The 21105-nt window shown below is 44.7% G+C and overlaps 1 protein-coding gene across 3 annotated transcripts in view; it reads left to right on the top strand.

Moving 5' to 3' along the window:
- Positions 1-21105, top strand: part of BDP1 (B double prime 1, subunit of RNA polymerase III transcription initiation factor IIIB) — a 79790-nt gene that overhangs the window by 42550 nt on the left and 16135 nt on the right. For all 3 annotated transcript variants that reach the window (XM_066613527.1, XM_066613528.1, XM_066613526.1), the window contains 9 exons: positions 836-1049; positions 6734-6939; positions 7198-7432; positions 8248-8462; positions 9564-9948; positions 10482-10604; positions 17330-17363; positions 17723-17803; positions 20826-21042. In XM_066613527.1, the coding sequence (XP_066469624.1) occupies positions 836-1049; positions 6734-6939; positions 7198-7432; positions 8248-8462; positions 9564-9948; positions 10482-10604; positions 17330-17363; positions 17723-17803; positions 20826-21042 (1710 nt within the window). The remainder of the gene's footprint in view (positions 1-835; positions 1050-6733; positions 6940-7197; positions 7433-8247; positions 8463-9563; positions 9949-10481; positions 10605-17329; positions 17364-17722; positions 17804-20825; positions 21043-21105) is intronic.

Below are 21105 nucleotides of genomic sequence, written 5' to 3'. Positions count from 1 at the left end.
TTCAAACACAATACCTGCCATCTCAGAGGACTGCCACGGCTTCCAAAAGCAGCTGTAATGTTCAAATTGGTTCAGTCTTGATAAATCAAACTTGAGTGTGGCTTGGTCTTTTGGTATTGAACTGTAAAGAATGGCTCTGGCATCCCACATGATAGTGAGAATATGATTTCTGAGGAAAAAGAGGATGAGAGAATGTTTGTAAACCCCCTAAAATTCATATTTGAACTAGGATTTGAAGTCCCTTTGGAGGCGAAGGCATAATCAAAATCTATTCTCCCTCTGTACTCTCACTTGCTGAAATAAAGTGAAGCCTGAAGCCCTGTCCCTTTTGGCCAGTAGCAAAAGGCCTAAATGGAACATAAGAACAACCCCACTGGATCAGGCCATAGGCCCATCTAGTCCAGCTTCCTGTATCTCACAGTGGCCCACCAAATGCCCCAGGGAGCACACCAGATAACAAGAGACCTCATCCTGGTGCCCTCCCTTGCATTGGCATTCTGACATAGCACATTTCTAAAATCAGGAGGTTGCACATACACATCATGGCTTGTAACCTGTAATTGATTTTTCCTCCAGAAACTTGTCCAATCCACTTTTAAAGGCCGTCACCACATCCTGCGGCAAGGAGTTCCACAGACCAACCACACGCTGAGTGAAGAAATATTTTCTTTTGTCTGTCCTAACCCTCCCAACACCCAATTTTAGTGGATGTTCCCTGATTCAGCCTTTTTTCTTTTATTTTTTGCACAGACTTTAGACATTTGTTACCTTCATAAAATAGCTGTTTGAATACTATTGAATCACTTCATTATCTTTTTGTCTTTATGCGTAATAGGGAAAAACCCACTTTCCAAGAGGATAAATCATGTACTATCATGCCAACTCCATTGGTGAGAGGGCGATTCCAGAGAGCCAGACCCAACCTTGGAAGGAAGAGGGGCAAAAAGGAAGAACCTGTGTCAGAAAATGATAGCGTTTCAGTTAGCAGAGAACTAGGAAAATCTGAGACAGAAGTGATCAGCAAAGGAGATCTAACCACACCTTCAGTGGTTAGTCGCATTGAGTTTTCTTTTTTGGTTGGTGTTTATAAGCAGTGTGTTGACATGTTGGCAACCTTCAGTCTCAAAAGACTATGGTATCGCGCTCTGAAAGGTGGTTCTGGAACAGCATCTAGTGAGTGTGTTGACAGAAGAGTTAAATATGTACCATCTTTCTGTTAAGCCAGTGGTACTCAAACTTTTCCAACCAGTGGCTCCCTTGACCCCCGTGGCTGTTGGCTATGACTTCCCATCATGTTCCTGAGGGCTGGAAGTGACATCATTAAACAGGAAGTGGCCAGAAATATTAACTATATTAAATTTAATATTATAATATATTTATTATAATATAATATTAAATATATATTAACTATATTAATATTAATTATATTAATCATATCATTAATTAAATGCAGATCTTAAAAATATATTATTAATACACAGCAATATACATGCTTTATAAATGATCAACTGCTGATCACTGTTGGAGACAGGATGCTGGAGTAGATAGATTTTGTCTGGTCCAGGAGGACTCATTTTTTTAAACTTGGTAAGCATACCAATAGAATTGTTTTATCAAATGAACTTTGTGAACAACCAGTCTGACCAACATTACACACACACACACACCCCTGTGAACCCCAATCCAACTAGTCATTTCTCCCATTCTCCTTGGATAGAATTGAACCCTTTATTAATTTAATGAAATTAAATTTTTCCAGCAGCTGCTGGGGAAAACAAAAATAGACCATGAAAATATATCAGAGCTGTTAAGGGTTTGGTTAGGAAGCTGATTTGTCTCCTATACTAGGAGATGCACAGCTCAAACCTATGCATGTCTACTCAGAAGTAAGTCCCATTAGAGTCAATGGGAACATAATAAGAACATAAGAACAGCCCCACTGGATCAGGCCATAGGCCCATCTATTCCAGCTTCCTGTATCTCACAGCGGCCCACCAGATGCCCCAGGGAGCACACCAGATAACAAGAGACCTCATCCTGGTGCCCTCCCTTGCATCTGGCATTCTGACTTAACCCATTTCTAAAATCAGGAGGTTGCGCATACACATCATGGCTTGTAACCGGTAATGGATTTTTCCTCCAGAAACTTGTCCAATCCCCTTTTAAAGGCGTCTAGGCTAGATGCCAGCACCACATCCTGTGGCAAGGAGTTCCACAGACCGACCACATGCTGAGTAAAGAAATATTTTATTTTGTCTGTTCTAACTCTCCCCACACTCAATTTTAGTGGATGTCCCCTGGTTCTGGTATTATATGAGAGTGTAAAGAGCATCTCCCTATCCACTCTGTCCATCCCCTGCATAATTTTGTAAGTCTCAATCATGTTCCCCCTCAGGTGTCTCTTTTCTAGGCTGAAGAGGCCCAAACGCTGTAGCCTTTCCTCATAAGGAAGGTGCCCCAGCCCCGTAATCATCTTAGTCACTCTCTTTTGCACCTTTTCCATTTCCACTATGTCTTTTTTGAGATGCGGCGACCAGAACTGGACACAATACTCCAGGTGTGGCCTTACCATAGATTTGTACAACGGCATTATAATACTAGCCATTTTGTTCTCAATACCCTTCCTAATGATCCCAAGCATAGAATTGGCCTTCTTCACTGCCGCCGCACATTGGGTCGACACTTTCATCGACCTGTCCACCACCACCCCAAGATCTCTCTCCTGATCTGTCACAGACAGCTCAGAACCCATCAGCCTATATGTGAAGTTTTGATTTTTTGCCCCAAAGTGCATGACTTTACACTTACTGACATTGAAGCACATCTGCCATTTTGCTGCCCATTCTGCCAGTCTGGAGAGATCCTTCTGGAGCTCCTCACAATCACTTCTGGTCTTCACCACTCGGAAAAGTTTTGTGTCGCCTGCAGACTTTACAACCTCACTGCTCAACCCTGTCTCCAGGTCATTTATGAAGAGGTTGAAAAGCACCGGTCCCAGGACAGATCCTTGGGGCACACCGCTTTTCACCTCTCTCCATTGTGAAAATTGCCCATTGACACCCACTCTCTGCTTCCTGGCCTCCAACCAGTTCTCAATCCATGAGAGGACCTGTCCTCTAATTCCCTGACTGTGGAGTTTTTTCAGTAGCCTTTGGTGAGGGACCGTGTCAAACGCCTTCTGAAAGTCCAGATATATAATGTCCACGGGTTCTCCCGCATCCACATGCCTGTTGACCTTTTCAAAGAATTCTGTAAGGTTTGTGAGGCAAGACTTACCCTTACAGAAGCCATGCTGATTCTCCCTCAGCAAGGCCTGTTTGTCTATGTGTTTTGAGATCCTATCTTTGGTGAGGCATTCCACCATCTTACCCGGTATAGATGTTAGGCTGACCGGCCTATAGTTTCCCGGGTCCCCCCTCTTTCCCTTTTTAAAGATAGGCGTGACATTTGCTATCCTCCAATCTTCTGGCACTGTGGCCGTTTTGAGGGACAAGTTGCATATCTTAGTCAAGAGATCTGCAACTTCGTTCTTCAATTCCTTAATAACTCTTGGGTGGATGCCATCAGGGCCCGGCGACTTATTGATCTTTAATTTATCATTGAGGTCTGAAACATCTTCTCTTTTAACCTCTATCTGACTTAACTCCTCGGTTAGGAGGGGCCATTCGGGCAGTGGTATCTGCCCGAGGTCTTCTGCCGTGAAGACAGATGCAAAGAACTCATTTAATTTCTCTGCCATCTCTAAGTCTCCTTTTATCTCCCCTTTCCCTCCCTCACCATCCCGAGGGCCAACCGCTTCTCTGGTGGGTTTCCTGCTTCTAACATATTTGAAGAAGCTTTTATTATTCCCCTTAATGTTGCTGGCCATGCGTTCCTCATAGTCTCGCTTGGCCTCCCGTATCACCTTCTTACATTTCTTTTGCCACAGTTTATGTTCCTTTTTATTCTCCTCATTAGGGCAAGACTTCCATTTATGGAAGGAAGCTTCCTTGCCCTTCACAGCCTCTCTAACTTGGCTGGTTAGCCATGCAGGCACCCTCCTGGATTTAGTGGAACCCTTCTTTCTTTGTGGTATACACCTCTGCTGGGCCTCTATTACTGTTGTTTTAAGCAGCCTCCATGCACTCTGGAGAGATTGGACTCTTTTTACCCTCCCTTTCAACCTCCTTCTAACCAGCCTCCTCATTTGAGGGAAGTCCGCCCGTTGGAAGTCAAGGGTTTTTGTTAGAGATTTGCCTGGTATTCTTCCCCCAACGTGCATGTCAAAACGGATCACAGCATGATCACTGTTCCCCAATGGCTCAGTAACATTTACATCTCTAACCAGGTCCTGCGTACCGCACAATATTAAATCCAGAGTCCCCTGCCCTCTGGTGGGCTCCGTGACTAGCTGTTCTAAGCCACAGTCATTTAGCACGTCAAGAAATCCGGTTTCCTTATCGTGACCAGAACACAAATTGACCCAGTCTATATGAGGATAATTGAAGTCCCTCATGACTACAACCCTGTCCCTCCCTGTCACCTCTGTTTCCTCATTTCAAGGTCCCCATCCGATTTCTGGTCCGGAGGACGATAGCACGCCCCCAGTATTACATCGCTGCACAAGCCTGGTGATTTAACCCACAGAGATTCTACGGTGGAGTCAGACCCGCCCTCAATCCCTACTCTGCTGGACTCTATCCCTTTCTTAACATAAACGGCCACCCCACCACCAACACGCCCCTGCCTGTCCCTCCTGTAGAGTTTATAGCCTGGGATTGCGGTATCCCACTGATTCTCCGCATTCCACTAGGTTTCCATTATGCCCACTGTGTCAATGTTTTCCCTTGTCACCAGACATTCCAGTTCTCCTTTCTTTGCTCGGAGACTTCGGGCATTCGCATAAAAGCATTTGTATACGGAATGCCCCAGGATGGGCTGCTTATTCGCTCCTTTGTCCCCGCATCCTCTCATTGTGCCAAACTGTCTATCACATCCCATCATGCTACCTTTCCCAATTTCTTCTCCTACTCTGCCTTTGTCTTGTTGTTCTCTAACCTCCCCATCCTCATCCCATAGGAATGAGGAGTCCCGAACCAGATGCCCCTCGGCTCCTGTCGGCCTTCCCCCAGGGATCAGTTTAAAAGCTGCTCTGCCACCTTTTTAATGTTATGCGCCAGCAGTCTGGTTCCATTGTGGTTCAAGTGGAGCCCGTCCCTCTTGTACAGGCCCCGCTTGTCCCAAAAAGTTCCCCAGTGCCTAACGAATCTAAACCCCTCCTCCCTACACCACCGTCTCATCCACGCATTGAGACCCCTGATCTCCGCCTGCCTAGCTGGCCCTGCGCGTGGAACAGGTAGCACTTCAGAGAACGCTACCTTTGAGGTCCTGGCTTTCATCTTCCTACCTAAAAGCCTAAATTTGGCCTCCAGGACCTCCCAGCTACACTTGCCCACGTCGTTGGTGCTGACATGCACCACCACATGGGGCTTACTCCCAGGAAAGTGTGGCTAGGATTGGGCTGGCAATCACTTCATTCATGGCTGATAAGTATTCCCTTCAAATAGCAAGATTCAGCACTTTAAAAATACAGCCTTTGCTCTTCAGTCAAACAAGATTAATAAATCACTTTAAAAACAGTACCCTTTTTCTGCTCCTGGCCAAGTAAAGTGTGTGCTTGTCTCTCCCCCCCCCCTTTTGCCAACTGCATGGAAATAACTTTAAGGGGAGGGTTAGGAAAGCGGAAGGTTTGGAGATTGAAAGGGGGGAGTGGAAGAGGGAGGGGTTGAAAAGAGATATTTCACTTTGATGAGAAGCAATCCCAGGCTGGGAACTAGGAACCAACCAGGCAAGGATCAGCGAGGGTTAAGGACTGCAAGTTGAGCATGCTCGGAAGAGGGCAGGGTGGCAGCAACCACTCTTGCAGCTGAGCAACTCCTGTTTCTTTTGCTTTAAAAAAAAGCGCAGACGATGGGCAGAAGTCGGGCTCATATTCTGCCCAGGGGTGTGACTGTATCACTGCAAGAGGACATCTCGCGCCTCCCCTTTGAGTTCCTGGCGCCGCCCGAAAGAGCCGCGCCTCACAGTTTGAATAACACTATGTTAAGCAGTAGTGTACGAAGGTTATTTGGCATCCAGGATCCATTAATTTTTGGCACCCTCTCCATGACAAACTTATTTTCACTAATAGTCATGATATGAAATGAATAATAATAATGGCTAGAGAAAAAGTGCAGACAGTGAACATTTTCTTTTACTGAACTTATATATAATAGGTTTCACATATGTAGTGAACATTAGAGATCATAACCCAAATCAAAACAGGGAAAGAACACCCATCAAGATAATATGCAGTGGGCCTCTGATACATACAAAAGCAGTTTTGTCCACTTTTTGTTACGTAAGGCAGTTGTGTTTTCCTTTTCTTGTTTTTTGGCTTTAACATTTGATAGAATAGAGATTTCAACATGGTTTGTTTCATTGCATTCTGCATGAAGTTATGCGTCGAATGACATATAACATGTATTATTCAAAAATACCAAGAACCATGATGAATCAATGAAACCAAAAACTCCCCCCCCCCCCAATATAGACTCAGGAGTCAAGCAAAGAATTCTAGAAGTTATACCCAAGTACCTTTAGATTCTGCAGGAAAGTTCTTTTTCAGACTAATTTTTGGTTCATAATTTGGCTGACATCTTACTCTTATGTTCCATTGAGTGAACATGCATATGTATATGTTCTGCATATCAAGGATGAAGGCAGTGACCAAATCTCCCTGGATCATTTGGAGAAAAAAGACAATTCAGAATCCAGTGAAGCTAAATCACCAGAAACTAGTAATGAGCAGAAGAAACCTTCTTCCTTTAAGATGTTGCAGGACTGTGAACTTTTAAAAGACCAAGAAGAAACTTACGTGTGTGAAGATATTGAGGGAAAATATCTGGATATTCCTGGAAGGTAAAATATGAAATGTTGTGTTGCAATCCCTCTGTCTTATTTACTGTTTATAATTATTCCTGAAAATGATAGGCTTGTTTTCCTTGCTCTGCTTCTCTGTTTTCTCAGATTTTCTGCAATTGTAGGTTGAGCCTTAAATAGTTTAGACTGGCTCTGAATTTTTAAGCAACAGCTATTAACTTAACGTACATTAGGCAACCAAAGGAAAATTTACAGGATCTTGATATTTGTTTGTGTTTTTTTTAATTTTTTGGTTAGTGATATTTCTTCCCCCCAAGAAATAAATAAAACAAGAAATATAAAGCTCCCTCAGCTCATGCAGGGTTTTCTTCAGAAGCCAAAGCCAAATCTATCCAGAGCAGCTAAAAAAGAAACTTTTTCAGAAGGAGAAACTTTTTCAGGAGAAAACAATACGGAAGACAAGAATGAAAAAGATTCAGAAGTTGATGTTTCCCTATGTGGCAGCAAATCTGGAGAAATACCCATATTGATGGTAAGTACTAATGCTTTGTCCAAAAGCATCTTATCAAATTGTTGACTAATAGTCACTGTTGGATTTGTAGAAACATTCTTACTGAAGAACTATTCATTGTCTCAAACTGTCTGTAGCCCTAGTATTAGCTGGCAGCACTTCTGTTCACAGAAAGAGCTCTGTGTGTGTGTGTGTGTGTGTGTGTGTGTGTGTGTGTGTGACTTTTTGCTCCCTCTGTCACGGCTTCAGTTCCCGTGCTACATTGACCACCATTTTGGAAGATTCCTTAATGAGTGACTTTGCAGGATCATAGAGGGCTCTTACGGAAAGGAGGCAAGGAAGCCCTTTTCTGTTTGTGGAATGCCACTTGCTATTTTCAGAAACCAGGCTTATGAGATTTGGCCTTGTTTAAGGTGTTGAGCTGAAAATTTCATTAGGCACATGTGTATATATACTTATTTAAAGGCATCTGGTAGTATTTTATCTCCACTTTTTATTTGTGGTTTTAAATTAGGATCTGTTTGTTTTCCCTAAGTGAGAACACCACTGCCTTCCCATTTTAGATAAGTTTCCAAGTATCTGGTTTGTCTGGTTTGATTGCCACAATTGGATGTGGACAGTAGATGTGCATCAGCTGTCACTAGGCTCTATTTCTCTAGTATTCATAAAGAGAAAAGAAAATTCTGTGCAAGTCCATTCATAGTTTCTGCAGTGTCTGAGAAGTTGGAGTTCTGGACTGTGTTTATTTTTTAAGTTTGATTGAAAGGAGAATAAGGGATCTCTTAGCTGTTCAATTGAAAAGAAACTGAAAAATTGTCAACGTATTGTTTCTCCAGCATGATATTGGAAAATTGGAGGAAGCCGTGTCAACTTCTGAATCTGTGAAAGAGAAAAAATGTACTGAGACAACTGAAGCAGTATCTTCCAAAAGGAGGAGACCCTCTGGAAAGTGTGAATCCTCAGAGCAACTGTCAGAGAGTGAAAGCCAAACTGGAAAAGACATTTCTAAACCCCTTTCTGCTCGGGAAAAAGCAACTGAAACTTTGAAGAGGTAAAGCAAAAATCTAAATTGACAACTTTATATGTAGACACTAATACTAGATGCAAAAATTGAAGACTTGCTTTTTTTAAAAAATTGTACCTTGTCTGGTATCTCTTTCCAAATATATGAAACATTTATTACTTGTTGCATTTATGCCCTGTCTTTCTCCCCAAGGGGACTCATGGCAGCATACAACGGTGCAGGTAAAAAAATAAAATCACAGTTAAAACAATTGTACTCTGCCCTACAAATCAATAGAACTTTAAAACATACTTTGCTACTGGAAAGCAATGGCAACATCTGAAAAGGACAGGCCTGTAAAAGCTGGATGTTAATTAAGAAGGCCAAGACTCAGAAGGCTTGTCTGAATTTTAAAAAGTCTTTAGGCCTTGCTGGAAGGTCTCCAAGGAGGGAGCAGTTCATAGCTCAAGAGCAGGGGTGCCCAAACCCCGACCCTGGGGCCACTTGCGGCCCTCGAGGTCTCCCAATGTGGCCCCTCAGGAAGGCACCAGTCTCCAATGAGCCTCTGGCCCTCCAGAGACTTGCTGAAGCCCATACTAGCCTGATGCAACTGCTCTCAGCATGATGGCCAACTGTTTGACCTCTCGCGTGAGCTGTGGGCTAAGGCCTCCCTCCACTGCTTGCTTGCTCCACTGCTTGCTTGCTCCCTCCACTCCCTCCACTGCTTGCTGTTTCACATCTGTGATGCCACAGCGGCAGCAAAGGAAAGGCTGGCCTTGCTTTGTGCAAGGCCTTTTAAAGGCCTTGAGCTGTTGCAAGACCTTCATTCATTCATATAAGTTCCACCTCTAACACATTCATTTATGTAAATTTATTCAAATTTATTCAAATTTGAAATTAATTCTTCATTTCCCCGGCCCCCAACACATGTCAGAGATATGATGTGGCCCTCCTGCCCAAAAGTTTGGACACCCCTGCTCAAGAGGAAGGGAATTCTAGAGAGTTGGTACCACTACTGAAAAGGTCCTATTTCTTGCTGCTGCCCCCTGCACCTCCCTAGGCAACATATTTATGATCTCTAAATGATTTGTTCCTTGTTGTATTCTTCATATAATTCTACGTTTATCAAACTATTTGTTTGATACTTAGAAAACAACCAGAAAGATCACTGAAACAAAGGAAAAACACTTGCGGGTCCAAAGCAACACCTTCCACTTCTGAATGTGAAACTGACAATGGTGAAAAAGGGAGACGTCTGCGAAAGGTTAAACCAAATGTCAGTAGAGGAAAAAGTTTAAAATCAGCCCTTGGCAAGAAATCCAGAAAGGAATTTGGAAGTTCAAAGGTTAACTTGGTGACCCTTAGGGCATCCTCTCGGGAGGAAGAAGAAGATGAAGATGCTGATGACTTTGAGCCCGACTATGAAGTTGAATGCTTTTCACCAGAGGAAGTAAATAAAGCCCCAGTATTTGTTCCTAAAGGGCTTCGGTCGCCAAATCCAGTTCCTGTTCAGATTGAGGAAACCATGGAAGAGGTATGCCAAAAATATCAGTGAAGAGACAGCAGTAGACATATTCAGTTTGGGTGCATGTGTTTGACTGGCCATATTTATAAATAGCTGTTCAGTATTTGCAAGCATTCTTCAACCTAAAAAGTAGCAGATGCTAAGCAATGTAATTTCCAAATACAAAAGCACAAGGAGGACGCATAGTTTGGTCATGAGATTCCTTCTCTCCCCCCCTCCCCCCATGGTACCTGATTACAACCCACTTGATAGTACCTGACTACCTCCCACTGCTCATTAGGCATTTTTGTGTGTGTAAAAGCACAGTTCTCAAACTTCAGTGTTCCATTTACTTGAATGTGATTCTTTCAGATTAGACTTGCAATCCTTTGCTTAACTGGAAAATATAGAGTGGCATTACTTGACATATTTTTACTATGTAGAAAGCAATTACAGTATACATGGAGAATCTGTTGATCTTTTTAGGGATGTTGGTATTTATGGCGGGGTTGTTTGTTTTTTCAACAAAACTGATAAAATTGTTGTGGTCTTTCCCCCACCAGCTCGAGATATATGAGAATGTTACAGAGTCATGTTTTGCTACTACTGAATACCTGTGCCCTGTACTGAATGTACCTGCTGAGCCTGTAATACAGGAAGATAAAGAACTACCCTCTTCAGTAGTTGTAAGTATTTTTTGTTTCTGCTATATTTATATACTTAAAAGTTTTTTTTTCTCTGGTTTTAGTTGTGAGGTAGCTAGAACAATCAGAATGGAGTGTTGAACATTGGAAGTATTGAGAAAATTGTGGAGTAGTTTTAACACAGCAATGTGGTAGTTGTCACTATTCTTTTTGCCCGTGTTGTTCCCTTTCTCACCTGCACCTGCTGCTGCCATCTGCAGGTGACCAAGTGGATTCTTATTTATTAGGCTAGTTTGATTTCTTCCTGTCACAAACTTAGGGGGTTTGGGGTGCTCAGAGTTCTTGGTTCTTGAACCCTAAAGCCCTCAAGGCCCCCCTGTCCAGTAGTACTGCGACCACCCTGTATGTGCCAGTGCCTCAGTCCAGGGACACTGAGACCCTCTAGGCTTAATTCTATCCCTTGCAGGCACTGGGCGCTTTCTCTAATTAAAGCTTCAGTCCTCAAGTTACTAGACCTCAATGAGCACTTGGTAGCTTGCTGAATGGCTAGGCAGGATTCTGAACCTTTGTCCCCAACAGACAATGAAACAACTTGGTAAAAGAGATTTTAGTTTATTAAGTACATAAGGTTACATAAAGCAGCAAATGCTAGAGGCATAAATATCTAGGAAACATATCAGCAATAAAATAATAAAGCTAGCTGGCTATCTCTATTAATCCCTATCTCTCACCTGGGTCAGTTACTCTTGTAGATCTCTTAGCTCCAGGCTACCTGTGAGGCCAGGTGCCCATGGTGGACAATGGAGCTCACCGTGTGCAAGATGTTGCACCCAAAAAAACTCTGCCCAAGAAGGGACACACCCCTTGGGCACTCACTATTATACTTCTCATGCTAATAGTACTGAGGTGACTTCATACTTATTTAGACTGTCCAATCAGAAACTTTTGAGGACAGAACCTTCTCAAAGTGGGTCTGGTTGCTTCTCCTAGTTCTTACTCTTCTGAGCTGGAGATCCACAGCTGCATTTCATCAGCTTGATAAGGTGCTTTTCTGTCTGCAGAGGTGCTAACATTCCAATGGGTTGTAATTCTTGTTGTCTGTCTTTTCTGGCCAGCAAAGGAGAGACAACAATCTTTTTGTTTTTTTACACACATTCTTGCGGCTAGGAACTGCTAGCCACTTCTTCCTTACTGATTTAGTTTGATTCAGGCTCCACATGCTAACTAAGACCTAACATGTACATATCCATGACACTTCCTTTTTGTAAGCAGCTGCTCTAAAAGAAAGCGGGAAGACAAAAATTTTGTTTTTGGGTAGTCGGATAGGTAAGTTCACATTGGATACATTCACAATTCTTTGTTCTGTGCAGAGAAGACTATTTGTGTAGAGCAGACACTGGGTGAGTGCTGGGATTGCACCTGAATGGCAGGCTTGCCTTGATACCAGTGCATTGGATGACACACCAGATATAGGAACCTATGTGTATAGGCTCATTAGCATCAACATTTTGAAAACAGAAAACTTGAAGGAAATTTCAGGATTTCTCTGAAGAAATTATACCAGAATTTCAAGGGAAGTTGCACATGTTTTTGTAAGACAAATAACATTTCTTACAAGGTTCCTCTGCATGTTGAGCCTCAGAAGCCTGCTCTACTATTCCTCTCCCAGGCCAGAACTGCCCTCCTCCTCGCATCACAAAATACCCCCTCCCTGCCCTTGTTCTGCCCGCTCCTTGCTGCCTGGTGTAGGACTTAACCTGTCAGCAGGCACTGCTTCAATGCTGGCAGAGGACTGCTGGGTGGCAGTCTTTTCCAGTAGCACTGGCACTGTTTGATCAGGACTTGATCAGATATTGGGAGGAAGCTGAAACACACAGAGAGGTAGAAAGTCAACTTTATTATCTCCCCATAACAGGAGAAGGTGCCCCTTGGAAGCAACAGTAGTTGGCAACCTTCAGTCTCGAAAGACTATGGTATCGCGCTCTGAAAGGTGGTTCTGGAACAGCGTCTAGTGTGGCTGAAAAGGCCGATTCGGGAGTGACAATCCCTTCCACACTGGGAGCAAGTGCAGTCTGTCCCTGGCCTGTCTCCCTGGCTATGGGCCTTCCTTCTTTGCTTCTTAGCCTCAGACTGTTGGCCAAGTGTCTCTTCAAACTGCGAAAGGCCATGTTGCACAGCCTGCCTCCAAGCGGACCGCTCAGAGGCCAGGGTTTCCCACTTGTTGAGGTCCACTCCTAAGGCCTTCAGATCCCTCTTGCAGATGTCCTTGTATCGCAGCTGTGGTCTACCTGTAGGGCGCTTTCCTTGCACGAGTTCTCCATAGAGGAGATCCTTTGGGATCCGGCCATCATCCATTCTCACAACATGACCGAGCCAACGCAGGCGTCTCTGTTTCAGTAGTGCATACATGCTAGGGATTCCAGCACGTTCCAGGACTGTGTTGTTTGAAACTTTGTCCTGCCAGGTGATGCCGAGAATACGTCGGAGGCAGCGCATGTGGAAAGCATTCAGTTTCCTCTCCTGTTGTGAGTGAAGAGTCCATGACTCGCTGCAGTACAGAAGTGTACTCAGGACGCAAGCTCTGTAGACCTGGATCTTGGTATGTTCCGTCAGCTTCTTGTTGGACCAGACTCTCTTTGTGAGTCTGGAAAACGTGGTAGCTGCTTTACCGATGCGCTTGTTTAGCTCGGTATCGAGAAAAAGAGTGTCGGAGATCGTTGAGCCAAGGTACACAAAGTCATGGACAACCTCCAGTTCATGCGCAGAGATTGTAATGCAGGGAGGTAAGTCCATATCCTGAACCATGACCTGTGTTTTCTTCAGGCTGATTGTCAGTCCAAAATCTTGGCAGGCCTTGCTAAAACGATCCATGAGCTGCTGGAGATCTTTGGCAGAGTGGGTAGTGATAGCTGCATCGTCGGCAGAGAGGAAGTCACGCAGACATCTCAGCTGGACTTTGGACTTTGCTCTCAGTCTGGAGAGGTTGAAGAGCTTTCCATCTGATCTGGTCCGGAGATAGATGCCTTCTGTTGTAGTTCCAAAGGCCTGCTTCAGCAGGACAGCGAAGAAGATCCCAAACAAGGTTGGTGCAAGAACACAGCCCTGCTTCACTCCGCTTCGGATGTCAAAGGGGTGTGATGTGGAGCCATCAAAGACAACAGTGCCCTTCATGTCCTTGTGGAAGGATCTGATGATGCTGAGGAGCCTGGGTGGACATCCAATCTTGGGGAGAATCTTGAAGAGGCCATCCCTGCTGACCAGGTCGAAAGCCTTTGTGAGATCTATGAAGGCTATAAAGAGTGGCTGTCGTTGTTCCCTGCATTTCTCCTGCAGTTGTCTAAGGGAGAATACCATATCAGTGGTGGACCTGTTGGCTCGGAATCCACACTGTGATTCTGGATAAACGCTCTCTGCAAGTACCTGGAGCCTCTTTAGTGCAACTCGGGCAAACAACTTTCCTACAACGCTAAGGAGAGAGATGCCACGGTAGTTGTTGCAGTCACCCCTGTCGCCTTTGTTCTTGTACAGCGTGATGATGTTTGCATCCCTCATGTCTTGAGGTACTCCACCTTCTCTCCAGCAGAGACAAAGGATTTCATGCAGCTCAGTGATGATGATCTCTTTGCAGCACTTTAGGACTTCAGCAGGGATGCTGTCTTTTCCAGGTGCCTTGCCAAAGGCAAGGGAGTCCAGGGCCACGTGAAGTTCTTCTAGGGTTGGTTCACTGTCAAGCTCCTCCAGCACAGGCAGGCACTCAATGTTGTTCAGCGCTTCTTCGGTGACTACATTTTCTCTGGAATATAGCTCAGAGTAGTGCTGCACCCAGCGTTCCATCTGCTGCGCCCGATCCTGGATGACCTCGCCTGTTGCAGACTTCAGAGGGGCAATTTTCTTCTGTGTTGGACCTAGGGCCTGCTTGATACCATCATACATCCCCTTGATGTTGCCCGTGTCAGCTGCTATCTGTATCTCGGAACAGAGCTGGAGCCAGTAGTCGTTAGCACATCTCCTGGCAGTCTGCTGGACTTTGCTGCGAGCACCTCGGAGGACCTGCAGGTTGCGCTCACTGGGACAGGCCTTGTATGCTGCTTGAGCACTCCTCTTTTCCTCAATGACTGGTGTCAAATCCTCAGAGTGGGCTTCAAACCAGTCTGCTGTCTTGTTGGTCTTCTTGCCAAATATGGACAAGGCGGTGTTGTAAACAGCATTCTTGAAATGTTCCCATCTGTTGGATGCGTTTGCATCGACCGGGCCTGGAAGAGATTCCTCAAGCGCTCGTGCAAATTCCTCCACTTTTCTCTGATCCCGGGCCTTGCTCGTATCAATGCGAGGTCTTCCTTCCCTTTTCGTGTGATACAGTCGCTTTGTTTGCAGTTTCACTCTGCTGCACACCAGCGAGTGGTCGGTGTCACAGGCAGCACCCTGATAGCTGCGTGTGATCTTGATGCTGGGAAGGCTGGAGCGTCTGGTGAGAATCAGGTCAAGCTGGTGCCAGTGCTTTGATCTTGGGTGTCTCCAAGAGACTCTATGTTGGGGCTTTGTGTTGAAGAACGTGTTGCTGACACAGAGACCGTGATGACAGCAAAACTCTAGCAGGCGTTGGCCATTTTCGTTCATCTTCCCAGTGCCGAACTGACCTAAGCAAGTGGGCCACGAACTGTTATCAGCACCAACTCTAGCGTTGGATGAGGATGAACAATGGCTCTTTTACGGGGATGTTCTTGATAGTGGTGGCCAGGTCATCATAAAATTTGTCTTTGGCTTCAGAGTCGGTGCATAAGCACTGATGAGAGTGACAGGTCCTGCTGATGACTGGAGCTGCAGGGACAAAATTCTTTCACTTCCCACAGTAGGTGGGATGATGGATTTCAGCAGGGTATTTCTGACCGCAAAGCCAACACCATGTTCCCTGGTTTCGTTTGGTGGTTTTCCCTGCCAGAAGAATGAGAAATTTCGCTCCTTGACAGATCCGGAATCTGGCAGCCTTGTCTCTTGAAGGGCGACAATGTCCATCTGCAGTCTGCTCAGCTCCATGTCGATGACAGCTGTTTTGCGTGCATCGTCTATTGCTTGCAGGTCATCAGAGAAGCCAGGTGTCATTGTCCTTACATTCCAGGTGCCCAGCTTTAGGGCAGGAGTTTTCTGTTTTCTATTAGATGGTGCAGAGTTGTCGATCCGCTTGTCGGTTTTCACCCTAAACCCCACGCACCCCGTGAGGTTAACGGACCGTGGCGAGGCAACACCTTACTGGCTGGGGACTGCCCAGCTTAAGGCGGGCGGTAGCTGCCCAATGAGATGCAATGATCTCTCCCACCGTCGGAAGCAGCCCCTGGCGTCATGCCCTACGCCAATCGAGCAAAGACTTATAACCGGTAACTGCTGCTTCCCGTGTTGTGCCGACACCGTATGGCGAAGTTGGAGTGTCCTCTCCAGTGCGCGAAGCCTGGGTAAAGAAGGTATGGAGGATAGGCTGTTACCCATGCAGCAAATCCCCCCTCTCCACGTCGCTGGAATGATCCAATGGAAAGGCAGAAACCAATACGGTTGGTTCCAGCGGCGTCGCAGGAGTTGCCAGAACATGACTGTGTGCAGCCACGAACCGCCTGAGGGACTCCGGCTCCTGATTTTGCCTCGAGGTTGACTCCTGAAGCCTTTTCCACAACTGGATGTAGCCACAAGGCAGTGGAGGTTTGGAATCAGAGTTTTCCTTCTCTTAGATGGAAACCCCTCTCGTGCCCCTCCCCCTGCATCCCGTCTGCCTCACCACTGCTCCCTGTTCAACTTCCTGATACACACAAACCCCTCTCCTGCCCCTCCCCCTGCATCCCATCTGCCTCACCACTGCTCCCTATTCAACTTCCTGGAAGCAACTTCCTGGAAGCAACAAATATCAAAGAAAAGAGTTCTCACAGAACTGTTATTTGGGAACCAAGGTCATGCTTTAGAAAAAGTTTAGACTGGTGTTTTGCTAGCTGGCCCTTTGATAAGAAGGCTCTGTTGTGTGCAACTGTAGGGAAAGAAAATTGATTCCTACTTGGGTTTTGGGGGAGATAACCCCAGACCAGGGGATGGAAGATGATGGGAGGTGAAAGTAGAGGAGAGGCCCTGAGGACAGATCATATCCCATGGGAAGACAGAAAGACCCTTTGCTTCCACCAAGGGGATAAAAAATTGAAATCCAGAGGAGGAGAGGTTCTTTCTTTCTTTTTTTCATCTTATGCTTCTGCATCACCTGCCTGCTTCTTCCTCCATCCTCAGGGTGAGAGATTGTAAAAATGTTTATGAGGGCCCAGAAAGCAGTATGGCTCTATTTTTTTAACATGTTGTCATCAATAAAGCTTTCTTTAATTGGATTTCACTGACCAGAGTTGTCTCTTCCTAAGAGAGGAAAAGGATTCTGCTATAGGGATAGGATTGGGAAAGCCTGATCACATTCCTTGGTCCTTTCTCCTTGTGAGGTAGGCCACTTTAGCCTAGGTCCACCATTTTGGTCCTTTATAAGTGGTCATTTTCTCAAGTAAATGCCACAACACAATCTTTTTGTATTAGAATTTCTGAGACTGGCACATTTCTCCTGCTTTATCTCCTTGCTTTCTTAAATATTGTATACTACCATCTCACCTCTTGTTTTTTTTATGGAGACTGATTAGCAATTCAAACTGAAAAACCAGCTTAACAAATTTAATTTAGTTTAAAATAAAATTAAGGAATGCACTGTAATTGATTACAATTTGTTGTAATTGTAATTCTTTCTCTTTTTTTACAAGGTTATTTCACAGAAAGAGCCAGAAAATAAAACAGGTAATTATTTGAATCTGGTCCATTGAACAACTATACAGTTACATCTGCTAAGTTGAATTCGTGTTGTTCATATCGGTTTTGTTTTTTTTAAAAGTCTTGTTAAATGGAGATTCTCAGGTCTGTCATTCACTAAAATAAAGAATGATTATGTTTACTCACCACTTAGAAATCACTTCAAAATTAGAGAATGAGATATGTTGAACTGCAGATAATATTAAGGATACCCTATAAACAAATGTGTATTTTCCTTCAAAATTAGCAAACCAATGCTGTCTGATGTATTAGGTCTTGAGGAGAAATAAAATGTGGCTGATTTTGATTTATCATTTTGTAAACATTTATGTGTAATTTTTTTCCAGGGATTAATGATGGAAGTACTGAAGCAGCTATGACTTTACTTGCTATGAGAGATCCAGTGTTCCAATTAAACACCACCAAAGGTATGATTGGATTTTCTTCTAGGATTGTCCTCACAGCTTAGCTTTGCAAATAACAAAAAAGTTGCAAAACATCAACGTAAGTGTTGAAAAAGCAAAGTTTTTCTATATTGCTTTTCTGAGTATGCAAATTACTTCACATATATTATTTGATCTTGTTCTTGCAACAACCCTGTAGTATGTGTAAGCAGTTTTATCATCCCCCTATCTTAGCTGAGAGGGAATGGCTTGCCTAAGGCCATCTAGTGAGAACTCAGGGCAGAGGTCAGCTGGGGGGACCAGAGGCATATCTAGGGTATGGCAAGAAAGGTATGTGCCCTGGGTTGAAGGGCAGTAGCTTCCCAGTTGACTTTCAGCTTCTGCCTAGCTGCTGCAAACCTCTGAGCCCATCACAGTGCTAGTGGGGGGGCCAGCACTGGCTCAGCGGAAACTAAAAGTTGGGGGAAGTTGCTGGAGAAGGAATGGAGACCACAGCTACACTGCAAAGCTGCTGCTGTTGCCCTCCTCAAAACCCAGAAGTGATGGCATCACATGATGTCAGGTAATGCTGTGATGTCACCACCCCAGGCCCCTGGATACGCCTCTGGCTGGGACATCCTGATTCACAGCTCTGTCTCTTAGCCACTATGCCAAACCATTTCACTTATTATGAATGACTGAGAGCTATAAACACTTTGGCAGAAGGAATTGGAGAAGGCTGCAGGCCAAGGAGAGTAGCAGCTAGTGGGTAGCACTCATGTAATGCTTCCCACTGTCTGCTTTCCCTTTTTACTGGGTCGGCTGCTGAATGGGGAGGAAGCAGATCTTGTAGAGATACCTGTGGTCACCATCCCAAACTAAAGAGACCAGGCAGAGAGAGATGGTTTGGGAAAAGCCACCCCTTGCAGAACAACCAAGAACCCCAGATTATATTTAAAACCAAATCACAGTAGTGCCTTTGTGTGATCAGCTCCAGCAAGACACTGAATTACCTTAAGCACAGGCTAGGCAGCCTAGGCAAATATAACCAGTTTCTTAAAAACACTAAAGAAAAAGGAATCAAACCTAATGGAAAAAATGGGTGGTAGGAAAAGTACAACATAAGGCTTATGGAAACTGCTGAAGCTCTGAGGGATGGATGCAAAGAAATGGCTCGATCAAATTGAATTCAATAACTAGTAACGCCCAGCAGAGGGGACTAGGATACTACTCAGGAATAAAGCACAGGAAACCCCAGTGCCTCAAAGCAGAGAAGTTTGCATCCTAAACACCAGACAGCCACTGATGACTTCTTGGGGGAAAGGAACACAATGGGGTTACTCAACTCTGTGGCAGCTCTTTAGCCCACTAGGAATCAAGGAGACCTGTAGTCCTGTGTTGGCCCATGCTTGACACAGGCCTCCAGATCTGGTGAAGCTGAGCTCCGCTATCACGCCATGCCTCTTCCCCCCACCCTGGAATAACTCATCCCTACCTCCCCCACACCCCACTCACCTCTGCCACTCAGCGGTTCAGGCAAGCTGCTGAGCAGACCCCAGGCCCAGCGCTGGAGCTCGCGCTGGGCTATTTCTGGTGCTGGGCCTGCAGTAAGGCTCACAAACATTCCTTATGGCACATTTGCAACAATGCATGTCAGTGGTGAGCTGGTGTGTGAGGCTCAGGATTGGGCCCTAAGTGGGTACACCTTCCGTGACCCAGCACTCACTCCATTGGCAGACTTGGCAAAACACAAAGAAGCATCCCTGTGCTTGAACTTTTGCTGATGTCATCAGGATGATTGGATGAGTGGGATTCATCTGGCCAATACATCCCTCCCCAAGACAAGAAGGTTGGGCTGTCTAGTTGGTAACTTGCCAATCCCAGTAGGAAGCTTGGCTAGTTCAGCCATGGGGAAGGACCATCCAGCACACACCTGTCTGGGCATGGTGCTTTCAAACAAGGAACAAAAACTGCTATAAGATGTCAGATCCACTTTAGGCTGCTGAATTGAGACAGAAGCATCTGGGGATTAAAAGTGTTCAAAAATAAAAAAAACAGCAAAAAAAACAACAGAGGAAATGCATCAAAAATGCTATGCAAACATATTCTCCTTCCCCATGTCCTATCCCCTTGTCTCATGCCTGCTATTGTGTGCACAAAATTATGTACATTTCATATGTCAGCTGAATGAGAGGAGAAAATCAGATAAATAGAAAGTAGAGGATAAAATAGAGGATAAGAAACAGGAAAAAGATGGTTCTTCAAGGGTTGTACCCTCAGGCTTTCTCACGGGTAGTCCTGGCTCTCTTGCCACCCCCGCCTCGCCCAGAAGTAACTGTGGTGATGTGATGACATCACCACAGTTACTTCCAGCTAGCTGGCTCCACACTGTTAAAAGCTTTTTTAAAAAGCAACAGAAGCTTTGCCACTGTGGAAAGGGGCTGCTGTTTGGAGCAACCAACTCTGAATGGCTGCCCCTTTGAACTGTTTTCCAAAGTGATGTAAGTCGGTGGAGCTATAGAATGCTGTATTTTTCACTCATGAATATTTTTAGTACAGAAATCAATGGTGTAGTTAGTGAAATATAGACATGACAAAATATGTTTATCTGGGATTCCAATCTGTATCCTTTAAAATAGTGCTATTCAGTTTGATCTGCAAACTAGTTGCTGGTCCACAAGCTGTTGGCTGTTGGGCTGCAGCATGTTTCTTGGAGCTTCCTGGTTACCAGTTCTCCCAAGCTTTGTTGCAGACTTGGATGTGCGCCAAGTCTTGCAAGAGGGTCTGGGAAAGCAGAAAAGTAAGTGGGAAGGACAAGGTAAGCCAATGTGCTATGTGCCTGCCTCTATCTCTTTTTATATGTGAGAACAGGCACGCATGCTAGTCTGCAGCACACTGGGGAAAAATAAATTGCCAACCTGCCACAGCAGATACATTGAGAAGTGCTGCTTTAGAACATTCATTCAGTTGAAGTTGCACAATGTTTAGTAGTCCTACTTCGAATAGCCATGCACATGTAAATGACAAGTATAATTTTTTTTCTCAACTTTTTATTTTAATGAAAAAGAAACTCAGGAATTTCCCCATCAAGATGAACTGAATATTGCTGATAACTCTTCAAAAGAGCCTAATGAAGAGCAAAGTATAATTTGCAGTGATTTGCCACCTTCTGCTCTTTCAACACATGAACTGGTTTCTTCACACAATACAAATAAAGCTGAGCCAAAGGATCCAAGTACATCAGGTTCAGAAGAATGCTCACAGGAAGCAACTAGATTCTGGAGGTTTGTATTACTATTCTAACATCATCTGACATTTATTAACATTGTTAAGCAACGCCCTGGCCA

This window comes from Tiliqua scincoides, chromosome 2 (assembly GCF_035046505.1).
Source record: "Tiliqua scincoides isolate rTilSci1 chromosome 2, rTilSci1.hap2, whole genome shotgun sequence".
Lineage (NCBI taxonomy): Eukaryota > Metazoa > Chordata > Lepidosauria > Squamata > Scincidae > Tiliqua > Tiliqua scincoides.
The sequence above is the reverse complement of the archived record's forward strand: the minus strand, read 5'-3'. Positions and strand labels throughout refer to the sequence as shown.